This window comes from Diospyros lotus, chromosome 7 (genome assembly GCF_014633365.1).
Source record: "Diospyros lotus cultivar Yz01 chromosome 7, ASM1463336v1, whole genome shotgun sequence".
NCBI classification, from domain to species: Eukaryota; Viridiplantae; Streptophyta; class Magnoliopsida; order Ericales; family Ebenaceae; genus Diospyros; species Diospyros lotus.
The window spans coordinates 3,775,314-3,795,302 of record NC_068344.1 but is presented as its reverse complement, the minus strand read 5'-3'; the positions used below and the strand labels follow the sequence as shown (position 1 = coordinate 3,795,302).

The following is a 19,989-nucleotide window of genomic DNA, read 5'->3' as shown; positions in this document are numbered from 1 at the left end:
CATTTTTTTGCCATAGGAAACAAAAAGGACTACCCCAACCTCATCTTATCCACGATGCCTACTCTCGGGCAATCTTGCCTTCATCATTTCTCTGCGGAAGCTCCTCCTCCTCCTCCTCCTCCTTCTCCACCCTTTGCCCACCCTCCTTGGTTGCATCATCATCCTTAGCTGCATCCTCTTCCCCCACCTCCTCCCTACCTTCTTCCCTGCCATTCCTACATCCAACCTTATCATCAGCTATCACCCCCTTCGTGCTCATTTTTAAAGACATTAACCCCGACTGAATGCATGGGGTTAAAAGACCTCCAAAATACTGTCTCTTGCTTTTTCTCTATAGGCTCGAGCGTTTTTCTCAAACCTTTTGCCTACAAATGTTAGCATATCCAAATTACAAACATGAAAAAAACCACTTAAGATATGATAATAGGCCAGTTTAAAAAGTGACACACTTACCTTATTAAAACATTCAACGTAATTGATTCTTTTTGGCTTTTTGCTAGATAGCCAATTCTTGCACCTTGGAATCATGACTGCATCAGGTACTCTTTTGGCCCATTTGGCTTAAACCCATGGGAATGTCTCAATTAGCCACTACTATTGATAGAAAAAAGTTTAAGCTACAAAAAACATAAGATAACAAAACAATAATTATTATAGACAATTCATATACAAATTGTACCTGAAATGTCCAGACAAAGCCATAAATGTTAACTTTCTTCCCAACCTTACTATGCAACTTGTCAGCAATAGTTGCCCAACGAAGGAAATATAGACTTTGACTATATATGTACATACCCCAAGGGAAAGCCTTAAATGCTTCTAAATCTTTGATCATAGTTCACAAGAGATTAGGCACATTTTTTCGCTCATCACAGCCTAGTAATATCATGTTGACCAAAGCAATGTATCCCATCTTAAGGACATTGTTTGTAGCTAGATTCTTTCTGGTGAGTACGGACTTGATGTGAGCAACACACACCAACTGTAGACTTGGGAATAGTCGTACCCGTAAACTATCATCCCCCACGGGCTTCGCTACTAGGGTTTGTTTGTCGATTGGGCTAAATCGAAGTCCACTTACTAGGATGAACTCCTACTTCCCATACCTATACAATTTGCCACCAATCTCAAACCACAATTCATCATCTCGAGCACCAGGGAATGTTACCTCCCTTAGAAGTACGATCGATAGATCAGTTGTGATGCAGACATTTGGAAGGACAAAGGGATTTACAAGAAATGTCCTAGTGGCCCCTTCAAAAATGTATCCAACACGTTATATCAGGCAAGAGCGAGTTCAACTGGGCTAAGTTAGTTAATCCCATAGTGTGTAATAGCTTTTGCTTTGGCTAGCACTTCCCTACTATCGTGAACATAAGTGAATTGCCTACTCTGCTGGTCATCCATCTTTGTGAAACCCAAAAAAATAAAACAAAAAAAAGGAAAAAAGACATAAGCATCAATTATTCAGTATAATTATGCAAATAAATCAAAGTTGACAGACTTTATCAATGAAAAAGTCCACCAACAAGCCAACTGGTGGGCTTTACAAGCGATAAAGTCTTCCAGTAGTTTGTTAGCGAACTAAATGATCTATGAAGTCTGCCCAAGACTGTGAGACCATGGGGTAGACTTTATAGGTCAATTAGTCCGCAAACAGAATTATGTTGGCGGACTTTATCGATTATCTAGTCTGCCAACAGTGTGTAAGGCTAAATGATCGATTAAGTCCGCCAACAAAGTGTTAGAGTTATGCCCCACAAGCCAATTATATTTACATGTAATTGATCGTACTTTACATTTTGATTCTTTAGGAACAATCAATTATTATTGCAAGGCATTTATGTTTTTGTTTGTCATTGATGGTTGTCATTATTTATTGTAATCCATTATTGACAAAGTCCATAAATCAAATAGGCTCATGGAATATGGTCGTGCATTGAGATGACGATCATGAAACATATTCCTTACAAGCCTTGATCTTAAATGTTCCTAGTCATAGAGTTATTAGGATTGGACACTAATAACTCGGATAGACTAGCACATATGATGCATGCTCAATTGGGAGAATGTCTCGTTTCATGGACATTGGTGTGGGGACACTAGTGCATATATGTGGGTGCTTATTATAAGAATAAATACACTGAACTGACCCGCTATAGAATTCCTAATGGTTATTTTTAATTTTGAATTGGAATTTCTGTGTTGTAATAGTGCAGATTGATCCTTAAACTTGAGACATCATGGTAGTCTTATATTTGATTAGTTACGCTTTGGTTCTTTTTGGATTCCAATTGAGTCATTAACAAATTATCACTGGGCGTAACCTTATCACATATGAAGGTTTATGAATGTCAAAATAGGATTCATCACTTATCGATAAGATGAGAAGATGTCCTATGTATTCCGATGATTTCATGACTGAGGAAATCCTTGGCCAAGGTGAGGTGGAAATCAAAAGGTGTTTTGATTTCACTTATCAAGTCATAAATCTGGAATGGATACATAGTTATTGAATGATTAGGGTTTCGTCATAAAACCATACCCTAAATTCAATCGGGACATAAATTGATGAAAGGATTTTACTGCACGGTATTTGCAATTGAAAAGGTTCGTGTTTTTCATCGTTGGCTAGGTATTCATTGCATGTTGCTAGACATTAACCATGATATGTAGGGTTTTAGAATTAATTTGATTAATTCTAAAACTATTAATTAAAAAGTTTAATTAAGAAGCTCATAAGATGTGCTAATTAAGAAGTCCATAAGTTTAATTAAAGAGATTAATTAATTTAATGAGTTGGGCTTCATATAGCCCAATAGAGTTGGCCTACTTCTACCCCAATGGTGGATCTAAGGGGTCACACACTTAGGTGGAGCCCGTTCCACAATTTAAAAGAGAGATTCGGCCCAATATGATTATGGGCGTGACCTAAATCATTTAGGGGTTTTTCAAAGGCATAATTAAGGTTTTTTTTACTCTATAAATATGTCACTTAAGAAGCTGGAAAACAACAAGAGAAATTCAGATCTCTCAAAGGTGCCTAGGGTTACTAGCATTACTCGAGGCGTTCGTGAAAATGATCGATCGTGTGGACCGACTTGGAGGAGTTCGTATTTGCGACTCTACGGATCAAACAAGGCAGAATCAAAACTTCACGATTGCCCGGTTTCTAACACAAAGTCCACCCCACATGCTTCATCCGAGTGGGTTATGTTATCGATATTCCAGTTTCAAAGGGTCAGTTATGGTTTCCGTAAATGATCATCATCATACAGTGCAAAACTAACACAGATAATCCTAACATTGTCACCGGTTGAAGAGGGTACACTGCATAATCACCGGTGATTTTAGGGTTTAAACTAATAAAAACAAAACTACAAAGATAAACATAAACATGTTGGTGATAGAATTGGAGGGTCGCTGGTGGGTTTTATCATTTAAAAAAAAAGGAAAATCAAAATAACACAGAGACAAAGTCTAACCTTGTTGGTAGGGATGGTCATACGGGGTAGGCGCCAGTTGTTGTCGCATGGTTGGAGGTCGTACAATTGAACGAATGTCTGGCCCAATGTTTAGCACGACGACGGGTTTGTAGAGGAGCGAGCAGGCCTTTGAGAGGAGTGCGATTTTGTTCACCCTCAAAAATGGGGGTGATGGTCACCCTCGTTATTTTTAGACTTAAGGATGACGGAGGGCAGGGCAGGGAAATATTACCGCCCAAAATTTTACCCCCCAGGCAGCCAAATATTACCGCCCCCCCTTCCCTCCATCTGGGTCTCTCTCTCTCACTCACTCTCCCGCTCCCCAGCAATAGCACCGGCGTCCTCACCAGCATCACCACCGACGTCGGACCTCCGGCGTCCCCCCAGCAGCGACGTCTCTCTGTTCTCGCCCTTCTTCAGGTAAATGTTACTTTAGTTTTTTGTTTGGAAATGCTCCGACGTCTCCCTGTTCTCTTTTAACGATTTGCTTTCGTGCATCTTTGATTTTTTGACGTTGTTTCACTCGTTTTCGTGCATCTTCAAAGTCCTATTCAATATTTAAGTTTACAGTTAAGAACATTGATTCAATTGGCTTACCAGTAGAATATTATTGAATATTTAGTTTTCATGTTCATTGGAGCAATTTCTCGGAGATGGAAGCCACTGTCTTATATGTATAGCTCAAACTACTACTTATACTTTTGTCCGCTAAACTTGAACAATTATTTTCTATTTGAAAAATTTTGTGGTTATTATGATTTTTTACTCTTTCTTGAAATATGATATATGTACCCTTAAAATTTTCAATTAATATATATTTAATAGGGAATGTAATGTTACAATTAAGACTCTAACCGTATAAAACTAATGTTACAATTAATGTTGATTAGTTGTTTTGCTTTTTTGTTTTTGTTTCTTTTGTAATCAGAGATGGTCTTTTTCAAAACTAATTAGAACTAATAGAACTATAATGAGAGAATAGATGGTGAGATAACAGGATCAGCAACTTTACATTTTCATACTTTCCACATTGTGAGATTCTTGATATGTTGTTAGTTACATGTTCATACTTGACAGGAGAGTTTCACCAAAGCAATCCAAACTTTTCTTGAACTACAGTAATGCAGAATTCACCATAATTTTATCTACCCTCACTTGAAAACAGGCAATCTGCATTATTCTTCACAAATGGGTAAAAGAGCATGTCAATAAGAGCTACTCCAACCTTGTTATAAATGAATGACCTTATTTTTAGTTTTATCTTTTCTTGTATTGCTACACCCCTACCGTAACATCTTCTTCTCTATTACGTTTATATTTTGCACATATGGATGCTTTACTGCTCAAAATGATGTTCCATATAACATAGCTGGCCTTGTAGGCATCTTATAAAATTTTCCTTTTAGAGGGTTTCTTTATTAAAATTTTTTGACAGCAATGATAATAACGCATAATTGATGGCTAAGATTGCCGATGAGAGTTTACTTTATTAGGGTACCCTACCATCACACATATTAAGTAGATGAAAACCTAGCAAAATTTTATTGCAAGTCAATCTAGTAATGCAATGATCTTCACTCAACCCTATTGACTTATGAAAGGATATTATAGATCATAGATTTATTTTACAAACAAACAGTAAAAAGAAATGCATGGGTAAAAATGCAGACACCTACCCAAAACTTGGAAATTATGCACAATTGGTTGTTACCTATGAACTGCATAGCACTGTTAACTAAAATAAAAGTGCAACTTACTTCTAAGGATGCAGTTCATATGAAGAACACATGTGCATCATCTGTCATTATTCTATTTTTGTAATCAGGATTCACTTGCACTTTGGTATGGAACTATTCTATTTTTTTATTAATTTGTCAGTAAAATTAGAACTTACTTCTAAGGAAATAAATTCAGACCAACTTTTATCTAATAAATCCACAAGATTAGCTTATTCACTTGTGAGTTAACTATATATGATTCGTCAACTATACATATTAACTGCTTTTAAGACCTAAAATTGATGTATTTATTTATTTATTTTTTTGTGTTCTGCAGAACATAAAGATGGAGTATGTAGTTGATGTTAAAGACAGGGTACGTGGCAAAATAAGCAACCGATGTAGGATACAAATGATTTATGATGTGTATTACAGTTTAGATGCCGAACACAAAGACTTTTTTACAAAATCATGCTTTGGACACTTATTAAATGTTGCAAACACGAAAATAGCTCTGCAAATGGTTCACCAGTTGATTCTTAGGTCGGTCAAGACCTCCAAACAGAATGAAGTATGGTTCAAATTTGGAAACCAGCTTGCAAGATTTGGGCTCGAAGAGTTCACTTTAGTTACAGGCCTTAAAGCTGGAGAATTGGAATTTGAGGATGAGAGCTTAGGCCTACAATGCCATCTTTTGCAGAATCACTTCAAGAAGAATAAAGGAAAAATAACGAGAAAACAATTGTTGAGTGTGTTCCAAAAATGTAGTGATCAGCCTGACAAGTTCAAGCTGGGCCTTCTTTTAATTTTGGCATATGTTTTGTTGGCCACTGAAGAGAATACAAATTTGAACTTGTGGTGGTTTTATTTGGTTGATGATCTAGATCGATTCAACAACTACGCCTGGGGAAAGAGATCGTATAAATATACAATTGCGATATTCAAAAGTGATTTGGGGAAAAAGTTGAAGCAATGTGGAAAAAATGATCGATATCCATACAACTTTCATGGATTTCCATTTGCAATCATGGTAATGGTTTTCAAAATTCTTTTCTTGTATAATGTTTTCCTTGTATAACTTGTAAACTGTAAGAAATTCTTTTCTTGTATAACTTGTAAACTGTAAGAAATGTTTTCCTTTCTACAGATTTGGGCATTGGAAGCAATTCCCGGTCTTGGGGAGGAGTTTGCTCACAAACTAGAAGGTGATAGAATTCCAAGAATGTTGGGGTGGGAATTTGAGCAGCCTATGCGAGAGGGAGAAAAAGTTAATAGGTTTTTAGAATATGAAATTACAATGAGGAAGGTCAAGGTAAATCGCACATTAGTTCCTACATTGAAAGAAGCTGACGAAGAATTTTGGCAGGGAATGACCCCTCTTGATGATGTAGAAGATTCCAGAGTGGATAACAGCTTGAATGAAGATGGAGGAAAAGAGTCTAATGAAGATGCACCATCTATTTCCATGCATCATCAGCCATGCGATCGACCATCCTCTTCTCATAATAATAATGTAACTCAGGTTGATAGACAAGAAATGAAAGAACTTGAGAGGAGGCTACTACGTGTGATAACAGATCGATTTGATCAGTTAATAGGCCGATGTGATCGGATGGAGACCAAAATTGATAGGTTACTCCAGTTGGTTGAAAAAGATGGGTTTCAGTCAGAAAGAAGCAATGTCCGTGAAGATTACAAGGGCCAAGAGGAAGAACATGTGTTTGAGGGTTGGTTTATTTTTTCGTTTCGCAAAGTCTTGAAAATAATTAAATTTTGATTGATCTCATTTCGCAGGCAAGCTCTCAAACCCTTCAACTGCCATAATTGTTTACTAACGAATGCCTCGTATGTTGATCACAGATTTTGAGCACAATTTGGATAAGCAAGATCCTGTTGACTTTGTGATGCCAAATCAACCAGAGCAGCCTGCAGAAAGTTGCACTAAATGTATGTAATTTGTAAATTGAATACGAAAGCAACTATTGATGTATGAAATGATTGTCGACTGAATATTGTTTTACCCAATTTATAGGTGAAGTGGGAGAATGTTGTGTTATTTTTGTTGAGGATGATATGGATGATAAATCACCTAAAGGAAGAGGGCATAGGAGAAAGAGGAGAGCACATGCATTGTGTTCCCCATTCACCAATCCCTTAAAGAGAAGGAAGTTGTTGAATGTGAAGGTGTTTGAACCGTTTCGAGAAGTGGATCCTGCAAAAGTCAATGATCTCACAAAGTGGTTGGAAAAAGCTTCACCAAGGTAATGTATTCTCTTCTTAACCTTCTCCTAGTGCTCTTCGGTCTTCACTGAAGTTTTGATTTTTCTATCGTCTCTATTATACAGTGACGATATGCCATTAGCAATCTGTGACGTTCGGAGGAATTTTTTTGATGATTTGCTTAATGAGAACGGGTGGCTTATTAATGACGTAAGCAGAATTTTGTCCCTTATCTGTTAATATTTGATTTCAAATTATTAATTGTGCTTTTACGTACAGCATGTGGATTCGGCATTATTTCATATAAGAGAGCGAGCAGTGAAGTATGAAAAACTCTTTCGACAAGATTGTGCCATTATGGACTCTGGATTTTGGCAATTTGTGAAGAAGGCCTACCATGAAATGGGGAATCCTGGTAGGAAAAATTTGGAGTATGAATTTGGCAAAGAGTTGGTTAATTACGTCAAAGGGGTAATTCCTAGTCTAGGAAAACCTTGGAGTATTTGTCGTTATCTTTATCTTCCATATTGTATCCCGAGATCACATTGGTTTGCAATCGAGGTCGACCTGCAAGAGCGACAAATCAACATCTTGGATAGCTTACCGAGTAGTGTACATGATGCCCAGCTTAGCAATTACATGAAGCCCGTACGGATGGTCATACCATGGCTTATGAAACTACACGTAAATGAGAACTACAACACATCAATGCTAAAGTATAAAAGGGTCAGACCACTTCCTGAACAAAACAATGGGTAAGTATTTTTAGCGAAACATTGGTTTGTGTGCGTTGATTGTTTGACTAAAAATATCTCTCAATTGCTTTGCAGATCTGATTGTGGGCTTTTTACAGTGAAGTTCATCGAATTTTCATTAGCAGGACTAGATCTGAGTCTTGTTCAGGCTGAACATATGATGATGTGGAGGGTAAAAATGGCAGCTGAAATTTTTGCATGGCATTTTGACCCTTAGCTCAGATAGTATGGTTGAATTTCTTTTGTAAAATTGCTTCTATCATTGCTAATGTAAAATTTGTCACATTGCTAGCCTTTTTTTGCCATAACTTAGCTGTTTTATGGGCAATTTTGTGGACATATTTTTGACACTTTGTTACATATTTATTTTGTAAAAAGCGAGAAGCAAGCTATATATATGACAATAATGGCACATAAGTTATTCTTGACGCTATCCTCGACGTGGAAAATGCATGTTTATGTATGGTACATAAGCTATATACATCATTTATTTTGTCTTATAAGTTATTTTGTAACTCATGTTTATGCATGGTTAAATGATAATGAATGCAATATCATTTGTGAAATGCATTATCTCAAGGAAGATATGACCATAACAGCAGATAAGCCGTTTTAGTTTGTAATAACGCCGTATGTGTCATTATGCATCAAAACACTATCGGATCGGTTCTACACTGGAAAAATCAGTACATTTATTCCAATTAAGCAAAATTTAGATGTTTTCAGGTGATGGAATCGAGTTGAAGGCTAAATATGACAATAACGGTACATAAGTCGTTTTAGTTTCACCATAACGCAGCTTATGTCGTAAGAGGCCGAAATGAGTGTTGTCGAGATCATGATCACAACTAAGCATCCAAACTCCATTAAAGATGTTATTATAACCAAATTAATATTTTTTGGGGCAACGAATAAGCGGAGACAAGGAAGATATGACCATATAAGCCGTTTTAGTTTGTAATAACGCCGTATGTGTCATTATGCATCAAAACACTATCGGATCAGTTCTACACTGGAAAAATCAGTACATTTATTCCAATTAAGCAAAATTTAGATGTTTTCAGGTGATGGAATCAAGTTGAAGGCTAGTATGACAATAACGGTACATAAGTCGTTTTAGTTTCACCAAACGCCGCTTATGTCGTAAGAGGCCGAAATGAGTGTTGTCGAGATCATGATCACAACTAAGCATCCAAACTCTATTAAAGATGTTATTATAACCAAATTAATAATTTTTTGGGCAACGAATAATCGAAGACAAGGAAGATATGACCATAACAGCAGATAAGCCGTTTTAGTTTGTAATAACGCCGTATGTGTCATTATGCATCAAAACACTATCGGATCGACCAACGAAAAATCGGAGCCCCTTCATAAATAAAATTTTGAATTCTTTAGAAGTTAATTATGATTACTTATGTCATGACTGATGGTCTCTAAGTTTGTATACTCTTCTAAAAATCATTTTTTTAAATGTTATATGTATTTAAATGGTTCCACGGCCAATTATCATAATTTGTCGTCAAAATAAGATAATTTGTCGACAAAGTGTTCATTGTCTGAGATTTTATATGATAAAACCATCTCTATGTGTCGACAAAACTTATAAGTTAGTCGACTAAATGTCATCTATCGGTCGACCAAGCATATGTTTTCTTTTCTGTTGGTCGACAAATATTTTAGCATCGGTCGACCAAGTCTATATTTTGTCTTGTGTTGGTCGACAGAATCCTAGCATTGATCGACCAAACGTGCATTTTTTATTCTGTTGGTCAACAAAAACAGCATCGATCGACCAAGTTTATATTTTGTATTTTGTTGGTCGACAGAATACTAGCATCGGTCGACCAAGTCTATATTTTGTATTCTGTTGGTCGACAAAGATCCTAGCATCGGTCGACCAAGTCTATATTTTGTATTCTGTTGGTCGACAAAGAGCCTAGCACCGGTCGACCAAGTCTATATTTTCTATTCTGTTGGTCGACAGAATCCTAGCATCGGTCGACCAAGTCTACATTTTGTATTCTGTTGGTCGACAAAATACTAGCATTGGTCGACCAAGTCTATATTTTGTATTCTGTTGGTCGACAGAATCATAGCATCGGTCGACCATGTGTGCGTTTTTAATGCTGTTGGTCGACAAAGCACTCGATATCGGTCGACCAAATGGGTCGATCTATTTAAGGGTTAGGCGACCATTCGCATTCGAAACCCTAGTTTTTCTTTTAAATCCGGCCGATTTTTCCTCTATCTGGCTCCCTTGATCGAACTCTTCCCGCCCTTGTGTGATTTCTCTCCATTCTCGGCTATTTCTCCTTTCATCCTTCATCTCATCGGTGTTCCTTCGTACATTTGTCTCCGACAATCTGACGACACGTGCATCTATTTCATTTGTCATGGCCAGAACAAAGAATCCGGGCAAGGACAAACGGAAAGGCAAGGAAACTGCATCCTCGAGCCATCCATCGCCTCCATTTATGCCTCAAATATGTCCTTTCATCTCAGCAAGTCAACAAGAAAGGTATTCAATTAATCTTGAATCCAGGGAAATTATGGCAGGACGATATTTGGATATAGGGTTTTTGCAATCAACTGGTTTTCCATATATTGAAACCCTTAAGGAATTTGGTTGGTGGAATTTTTTGATTATCCATAGAAGTATCTATGAGGATCTAGTTAGGGCTTTTTATTCAAATGCCAGCAATTCGTATCATAAACGTCAATCACATGACAAATTCAAGACAAATATAGGGGATACGAAATTTGAAATTACTACTCTTGTGATCCATAACAAGTTTGGAATTCCTTTGGATGGTGAAGATTATGCTTTTTGGACCCAGGATTATGTCAAGGCTAGTCAAGAAGTCACTGGAGATGACACCCTCACTAATAGAATCACTGACACAAACCTGATGGATTTGAACACTAGGCTCTTACATCTTATTTGTTGCTAGATGATATATCCTAGAAATGGCAGTTTTTCATTTGTCACTAGAATGGATTTATGGCTGTTACAATGCATTAAGGAAAAGAGAAGGCCAAATTTGTGTCTGTTAATGATCCACTTGATGATAGAATCATTTTCGGGAAAAAATAGAACTTTGCCCTATGGTATGGCTATTAGTGAATTGTTGGATAAAGATGTAGGCAATCTGGACAATGAGAGAAAAACCTACTTATCTCCATTTCAACACATCACCGGAAACACAGCTATTAGAATTGGATATCACAGGGTGAAAGAGGACTGGGTAAGATATGAGAAGGCAGAGAATAATGAGAAAAAGAAGAGAAAAACATCTGAAGGACCATCAGTGGATTCTCAATATGAGACAGTCATTCAGGGGCTAGCAGATCTCAAATTGGATATTGCAAGAGTGGACCATAACTTCTCAGAATTCAGGGACGAAGTCAGAGCTGATTTGCAGAGCTTGCATCAGCAGCAGCAGGAGATGTCATCCCAGTTGGGAAGTTTAGTGCAAATGATGCACAGGCAGTTTCCTCATCCTACTTCATCCGCATCTCTGTCGTCTGCTTCTCCTCATCCATCAGATCCATCCTCTCCTTCTTCCATTTCCCCTGATTCTTAGATATTGCTTTTGTCAGACATTTAGCTCTCGAGTATTTCTCTTTGGTACTTCAGCTTAATGTGTAATCTTAGAAATATTTTATTTGTATGCATGTCTTCTGACTTTACATCATGCATAGTGCCTGTTTCTATTTCATGCAATGAAGCATCTCTTGTTACCTTTATCCAGCCTTATCGTAAGGGGGAGTCTTTTCATTCATAGTTCTTGTTTTTTTTTTTTTTTTTTTATCAAAGGTAAATGTATAAAGATCAAAAGAACTGTACAAGTACACTGGGCATACCCAGGAAAACAATCAGTGACCCATAGAGAGGGCCTCAAACTGAATCAAAACATGAGGATACAAAGTAAAAGTGACCCTGTATACTTGTGTTTTGATCCTACAGATGACAGAATCAATACAAGGCATATTGTCTTCAAAAATCTTCCTATTCCTTGTGTTGCAAAGGTAGTAAACAGTGCAGGCAAGAGCAATCCTGTTGACCTTGGCTTGCCACGATGATCCTCGAGCTTCTTTCTTTAACCATTTTAAAGCACTTGGAATAGTGCTCATGAGCCTCGATAGTCCCAGCCATTCACGGATGCTGCCCCAAACTGATTTGCTGAAAGGGCATTGAAAGAATAGGTGACTGTTGGTCTCCACATCAGTCCCACATAGTGCACAATTTCTGTCAATATTAAGATAAAGCAACCTATCCCTCGTAAGAAGCTTTGCTTTGGCAGCCAGCCAAAGGGTGAAAGCATGCTTAGGCACCACACTCGGGTGCCATACATCAGATGCCCAAACCCTCAAAGGGCCTTTGTCGCGAAAGAAATTATAAGCGGCCGAGATGAAGAAGCGACCATTGTTGACCCAGCTATCTAAGCGAGCTATGGCAGCATCATTAGACCCAGCTTGTAGCAGAATTTTGTCCCTTATCCAGCGTAGCTTCTTAAGAAGAGGGGAGTCATCACTTCTTCATAGTTCTTGTTGATCATGACAAAAAGAGGGAGACACATTTAATTATGTGAAAAAATGTAAATTGATTTTTTTTGTGTTTTGTCATGACACATTTTTTGTTCTTGTTGATCATGACAAAAATGTAAAAGGGGGAAACACATTTAAGCTATATACATCTATAATCAATTTCATGAAGTTGTGAAAAACGAAATGAAGTTGACTTGGTCGACCAACAAGTTGAAAAGATCTCAAGTGTTTCTTAACAAGTGTGGTTTTCTAAGCATTATGATTATTTTCTGAAGAGGTTGACTTGGTCGACCAACATCAAGCCTTGGTCGACTAACAGTGTGTTTGTTTTTGTCTTGGTCGACTGATTATAAGCATTGGTCGACTAACAGTATATATGTTGCGGTCTTGGTCGACTAACCTTAAATCTTGGTCGACTAACCTTAACCCTTGGTCGACTAACTCTTTGAGTCTGTCGACAGATGGGTTCCCTTGGTCGACTAACTGCTTTCCTTGTTATGGTCTTTGTCGACTAAGTGACATGTTCTCTTTATGACTTGGTCGACCAACATGTTTTATTTGTCGACCAATCCGAATGGGCAGGAAGCCCTTCAAAATTAAGATGGTTACGAGCAATCCAAATCTGATAAATGGTGCTGCCCAACACAATGCATTTAAGCCTGCTATGCCATATGTATTGTATTTTTTTTTTTTTTATCAACAGGTAAATATATAGATCAAAATGTACAATGTACACCGGGCATACCCGGGAAACAAAGCAATTGCCTCAAACTGAACTAAAACCTGAGGATACAAGGTAAACATGGCCTTGTATTGTATGTTTTTATTCACTGCGTCTGCGGGCCATTGGCTTTTGCGTTGGGTCTTGTCATTGTATCAATACACCTAGGTATGCCCAGTGATATCTTGTACACTTTTTGATCCATACACATTTACCTTTGATAAAAAAAAAAAAAAAATTACACCATATGTCAAATTACTAATAATAAAGCAAAAAAGAAAGTTAACTCAATGTACACAAAATATTATATGAGATTTCAATTAACACGCTCAATGTTAACTTCCTTTTTTGGGCTATTGGCTTTGAAGGATCAACATCAGTTCCACTACAAATATTCTTACCCAAGTATTGGGAAGACAGATAACCAACTGTATCAGATTCTTGTTTTCTCCTTTTGGAGTTTGCAATTCCCCTGTTCTGTTCCAGTAGAGGAAATAGAACACCAAAGTCACATTACAGATTAAAAAACACAGTGAATGCAGCATATTTTGTTTCTAAACAAAAGGTAGAAATGATCATCAATCTTATGCTTACTATATACATGGATAGTCCCCCGAAAAAAGAAACTACACTGGAGTAAAAGGAGTCCTCCCACCCCCATTTTTGGGTGAGTGGGGGCATACATTAATTAAACAAATAACTGGTTACACATATCTTAGTATCTTTTACAACCTCAAAAGAAAAAACTGAAAAACCTAAACTGTCCAAGAAAATTCACCATCAAGCTTCAAGGGCTTCTGCTTGTTCAGCATCAGGGTTTGGTTTATTTGACGCATTCGCCAATTGAGTACTCATTTTCGTTGCTTGTCTCAAAAATCTTCTGCTAGGAGCCACTCAAATTGGTCTTCCCATACATAACTGTTATAAAACAGGTGCTCAAGAATAAAGTTTTGCACAGCAGACAAAGTCTAATATGCTTTGAACCGACAAATAAATAAATAAAAGAAGATAAGCAGCACAATATAGGGAAATGACATCTTATAGAACAAATTAGGCAAGCACGAGTAACTTCTCCAAAACATACCTTTCCTTCAAAAGCAGTGGGAGTAGCTTCAGCCTCCTTGGAAATGGAGAATACAAATCCATACCCAACAGACCTTGGATTTTCATGAAATATAATTTCTGCAAAAACAACATTGGCATTATCAAAATTGAAAAACTCCTTAAGATCCTCATCCGTGATTTCGTATGAAAAATTTGCAACAAACAAGTTGCGGATAGGCACGGACTTACGCTGCATGGCAGAAGAAGGTTTCTTTTTCCGTGGCCTCGCCCAATTAAGCTTAGGATGCGTTGTTTAGTTCACACTAGCAACTTCAAAATCTGAACAAAACCAAAGCTAAAGAAAGATTTTCCAAGGAATTTTTGAGTTTTCAAACAAACTAACCTTACACTTAGTAACTTACACTTAGTGAACCACTGCTTTTTACAATGTCGATTACTTCATAATGTTTGATGTTGACGAACTCACAACTTGTTGGCTTGTAGTTATTGTCGGAGATGCAAACATTTGTAATGAAGAAGCCTATATATGTATATATATCATGGGTTATGTTAACAAGTCTATTAGAAAAGTGTTCTCAATATGAAGACCTACAAGTTAAAATAGGTTATTAATACATCTAGAATTGATGTACCTCCTGTGACATTAAGAAATAATTTGAGAGGAATTCCCTTTGTTGAGACGTTGTAACATTCCACGGTTGAAACATGCCTTGAAGTGGTAAGCTTGCATGTGGATGTGTGTCTCTTAGATGTATCCATTGCCAACTATTATTGTTACAATATCCTTGTTGCACCATTCCAAACACTCCCTACATAAATATAAGAGAAAAATATTGATCATTCACAAAAAATAGCGTAATTAAAAGGAGAATTAACAACAAACATTTCCTTTATAAAAATAAGATCGTTGTTTACCGCCTCTACAACATGATTAGAGTTTAAGGCTCCTCCAGTCATGACATGGCCTGCATCCCTATTACCTGTCATGCCATCTTCAAAAGACATCGTGTTATTTTTCTTTATCACAAACATAAATGAGTGTAAATGAATATATTAATGCAAGTATACAAGTAGGTTTGGTTAGCAACTGACCCATTACTTTTGGTGAATTATTCTTTCGTGATTTGCTTTCCAATGGACCTTTAATTCTTTTGCTAGATTGGCCTTTCAAGCGTCTTTTTGTTGGCTTTCTTAATTGTGCCTCCTGCTGCATGTTTGATACCGATTTATGATGTGTGTCGATTCGAATACTCTTGTTCACATCTTCATCGGAGGCTATAAAGGTGTCAATCTTTGCTTCTACTTCTACCAATAGTGATTTGCTTTATGAAAAAACATCAATACACCTTGAACCCTTGGACACAATTCTTTGTGAAATATGTGATAACTCACTATAATGAGCTGTTAGCATTGGATCGTTGTCATTTGGAATTATCTCTCCCATGGGATCACAAATAACTTCATATGTAGCTGCTCGTGTCCATCTTTTCAAATAGTATTCAGGAGGTAAACTTTTGAACTCTAAGTGGCGGAACAACTTCAATGTATGCGAACAAAGGATTCCATCGAACTCAAATTTTTTACATGTGCATGACACTGTTTGTTCCAAGTGGTTGTATGTAAGTGTGCAAATCCTTTTTCGACCTTCAATCTCTTTAGCTCTATAGGTACGAATAGTTCCATCATCATTCTCCAATTCCAATGACAAATCAATGGTTTGCTTAATACATTCTTGAAACCAGTAAAATATTTTTTTTGTATATTTTTTTGCTGCTTCACGCTCTACAGACCAATTACAAATAAAATTAGGTGTTGTTTGTTGTGTTAAATGTTCAGCCTCCCTTTCTTTTTCACGGCCATTATCCATGGCCCTAGAGTATAGACTTACAAACTCCCGAAGAACAATTCTACCATGATTAAAATAATCCTTCAAAAACTTATTGATACTTTCACTTCTCTGTGAAGTAGTCATGCCAGCACAAAAGTGAGAATGACTATACACTTGAGCCCATTTCTTTCTCAACTTATATGTTCTTTGCAACCACTCATTACCTCTTAGCCCATTATCTTCAAGCAATTTGTCCCAACTTTGTTCAAATTCTTCAACTGTTTCTGGATTGTAAATACAAGCTTTGAATTGTGGTGCAAATGTTTTATATCCATTATTACTCAAATTCTTTGCAGCATTTTGACATAAATGCCACAAGCACAATCCATGGTGGGCTTCAGGCAATACCGTATCAACAACACTTGATATAGCTGCAGACTGATCTGTAAATATGCTTTTCGGTTTTTTTCCTCCCATAGCCTCAAAGAAAGTAGTAAACAACCACATTACCGCATCAATTGTTTCACCATCTAGTAGACCGCACCCAAAAATTGATGTTTGCCCATGATGGTTGATACCAACAATTGGTGCACATAACATATCATAATTGTTTGTTCGAAATGTTGTATCGAAACATATCGCATCACCAAATATCCCATAATCTCGTCTCGATTTTGCATCACAAAAAAATACACCGCATATCTCACCATCTTCATGGGTTCGAAAAGAGTAAAAAAAATGTTTGTTTTCCCCTTTCTTTTGTTTGAAGTATTCAAGGAGACATTCGGCATCACCCATCTTGAAAAATTTAGCCCGTATTCTTTGCAATAAATTGTTACAATCAGCTTTTGTGAAATTCAGGTTTTGGGCTCCACCAGCTTCTTCACACATGTAGGAGAAAATTTGTCCTTGTTTTATTCCAGAGGAACGCATTTTCTTCATAAGTTCAGCTTGTGAAAAATCGATTTTCCTTTGAGACCTCAAATAATGGGAATGCTGAAGTGGGACAAGATCATGAGTATGCTCCGATTTGAACTCAATTAGTCTATACTTATCGTCGGGAACCAGTTTAATCACAAATTTTGCCTTACAGTCAAATCGCCGAATATCTTTTTTTTTTTCCAAGTGTCTTGATTTTTTTGGAAGTGCCCTCACATGAACAAACTAGTGCTTGCCGTTGGATTTTATTTTTGTCAGATCTATTCTTGTTTGTTCTTAATATCCTAACACTGAAGCCAACTCGCCTTGCATATGTATTATAGAAATCATATGCTTCTTTTGTTGTGTCAAATGTCATTCCAATTTTTGGATCTACCTCGCAATTTATATCCTCTTCAAACTGATCATTTGAAACCCCATATCCTTCATCAACTATAGGAGATTTCTCATCATCACTAAAATTCAAGTCTTGAATACTCATTCCCTCACAAGAACTAGTGATATTTGCATCCATCACTAAAATCCAAGTCTTTAACTATGACAAACTAGGCTGTATGTTTTAAACAAATGAAAGAAAATAAAATAGTGAGATAAACTGCATTTGTGACTTTTTAGCACTTGATACTTAAAAGAATAGCACTTCCATAATCACAAACAATCATAGAATGTTGTCAGTGCTAGTGAAAGAAGATTGATAACAGTCAACAAATGTTTGCAAAGAGAATAAGTTATGAATTTGATATTCAGATGAAACATACTAAGGTGATGTTCGGAAGCAGAAAGAGAGAGAGGGTAGATAACATAAGCCCATACAATGGTAATCGAATGATAAATAGAAATTAAGAGGATATAGTTTAGGTTTTGGGCAAGTTCCACATTCTTTCTTATTTCTTATAATCTTTAAAAGTTTAATTAAGTACTCTGCAACATACATTCAAGTCAGCATCTTGTTACCCATTACGTCATTATACATCTGAAAATTTTAAGGGTACATATATCATATTTCAAGAAAGAGTAAAAAATCATAATAACCACAAAATTTTTCAAACAGAAAATAATGGTTCAAGTTTAGCGGACAAAAGTATAAGTAGTTGTTTGAGCTATACATATAAGACAGTGGCTTCCATCTCCGAGAAATTGCTCCAATGAACATGAAAACTAAATATTCAGTAATATTCTACTGGTAAGCCAATTGAATCAATGTTCTTAACTGTAAACTTAAATATTGAATAGGACTTCGGAGATGCACGAAAACGAGTGAAACAACGTCAAAAAATCAAAGATGCACGAAAGCAAATCGTTAAAAGAGAACAGGGAGACGTCGGAGCATTTCCAAACAAAAAACTAAAGTAACATTTACCTGAAGAAGGGCAAGAACAGAGAGACGCCGCTGCTGGGGGGACGCCGGAGGTCCGACGTCGGTGGTGATGCTGGTGAGAACGCCGGTGCTATTGTTGGGGAGCAGGAGAGTGAGTGAGAGAGAGAGACCCAGATGGAGGGAAGGGGGGGCGGTAATATTTGGCTGCCTGGGGGGGTAAAATTTTGGGCGGTAATATTTCCCTACCTTGCCCTCCGTCATCCTTAAGTCTAAAAATAACGAGGGTGACCATCACCCCCGTTTTTTAGGGTGAACAAAATCGCACTCCTTTGAGAGGAGTAAATGGAATGGGTTTGGCAGGAACGAGTAGGTCTTTCGCCGTGAGGGTATTTTTGGGAGAGGAAATAATATGCTTTTGGCAGGCAGATAATCAATTGAAGTTATCGCGATATTTTAATCCCAATATCTCATGATATTTAGCATTATCAAAAAAGTTGTCCCGATAAAATTGGAGTGCGATTTTATTCACCCTCTTTAACGGGGTGAACGTAACCCCGTCAGTGGGGTTAAAAAAATAATCCATTTTTTAAAAAATAATATTTTATTCTTATATTGAAAATTACAAAAATTAATCATATTTTAAAAAAAATATTTTTAAAACTTAACTGAAAATATGACAGAATTAAAATTGGATGGATTAGAACTTATAAAAAAATGACAGACTTACAAAAATAATTGACAAGGGTAAAATTGAGTCAAAACTAAAAAATGGTTGTTTTCAGCGATTAATTTATTTGAGTGATTGAAAACGATTTTTTCAAAAAAGTAGTTAAAAATAATTTTTTTTTTTTAAATATGGGTAGTTTTTACCATTTTTAACATAAAGATAAAATATTATTTTTTAAAAAAAATATTACTTTTTTAACCCCACTGATGGGGTTATGTCCACCCCCATAAGGAGTGAAGAAATTCGCACTCATAAAATTGTCCATATAGCATGGTCCTAATACTATTGGTAGGCCATAGGCTATAACCAAGGCCACCGAATGAATTTTAATTTTGTTTTAAATCTTTTTCTTTTACTATTCCCAATATAATGTTGCCCGCCCACTTTTCCTGCCTGCTGTTATTTCTCCCCCACGAATAATCCCTTTACTTTCTCCCCCGTTCACTATCTCATTCCTTCCCCTCTCCCTCTCTCTCTCTCTCTCTCACACACACACACACGAAAAGGACCCAGATGATCTGACCGGCCCACGCCCACCCCACTGTCACCCCCCCCCCCCCCCCCCCCCCCCCCCAATCCTGCCCGTTAATCGCATCATCCCCTACCATCGCTGCCCATCAATCTCGCAGCCTCACCCACTTGTCGTCGCTACCCATCGATCT

The 19,989-nt window shown here is 37.0% G+C and overlaps 1 protein-coding gene, 1 long non-coding RNA gene and 1 pseudogene across 2 annotated transcripts; 2 read left to right on the top strand and 1 right to left on the bottom strand.

Annotated features, from left to right (window-relative positions):
- The window catches only part of LOC127806373 (Golgi SNAP receptor complex member 1-2-like), a 42,934-nt pseudogene that overhangs the window by 12,079 nt on the left and 10,866 nt on the right, over positions 1-19,989 (top strand).
- On the top strand, positions 7,757-8,497 carry LOC127806666 (ubiquitin-like-specific protease 1A). Its single transcript, XM_052344086.1, has 2 exons — positions 7,757-8,178; positions 8,254-8,497. Exons 1-2 carry the CDS (start codon positions 7,781-7,783, stop codon positions 8,393-8,395), a joined length of 540 nt encoding a protein of 179 aa, XP_052200046.1. The 5' UTR covers positions 7,757-7,780; the 3' UTR covers positions 8,396-8,497.
- On the bottom strand, positions 14,095-15,031 carry LOC127806667 (uncharacterized). The gene is made up of 3 exons (XR_008024464.1): positions 14,917-15,031; positions 14,744-14,833; positions 14,095-14,368 (listed from the first exon to the last, which is right to left on the bottom strand). It is a non-coding gene; the product is annotated as an uncharacterized LOC127806667 (long non-coding RNA).

Coding starts and splice junctions, on each gene's coding strand:
- LOC127806666 (XM_052344086.1), top strand. CDS start 7,781: ATGGACTCTGGATTTTGGCAATTTGTGAAGAAGGCCTACCATGAAATG. Junction 8,179..8,253: donor CTTCCTGAACAAAACAATGG/GTAAGTATTTTT, acceptor ATTGCTTTGCAG/ATCTGATTGTGGGCTTTTTA.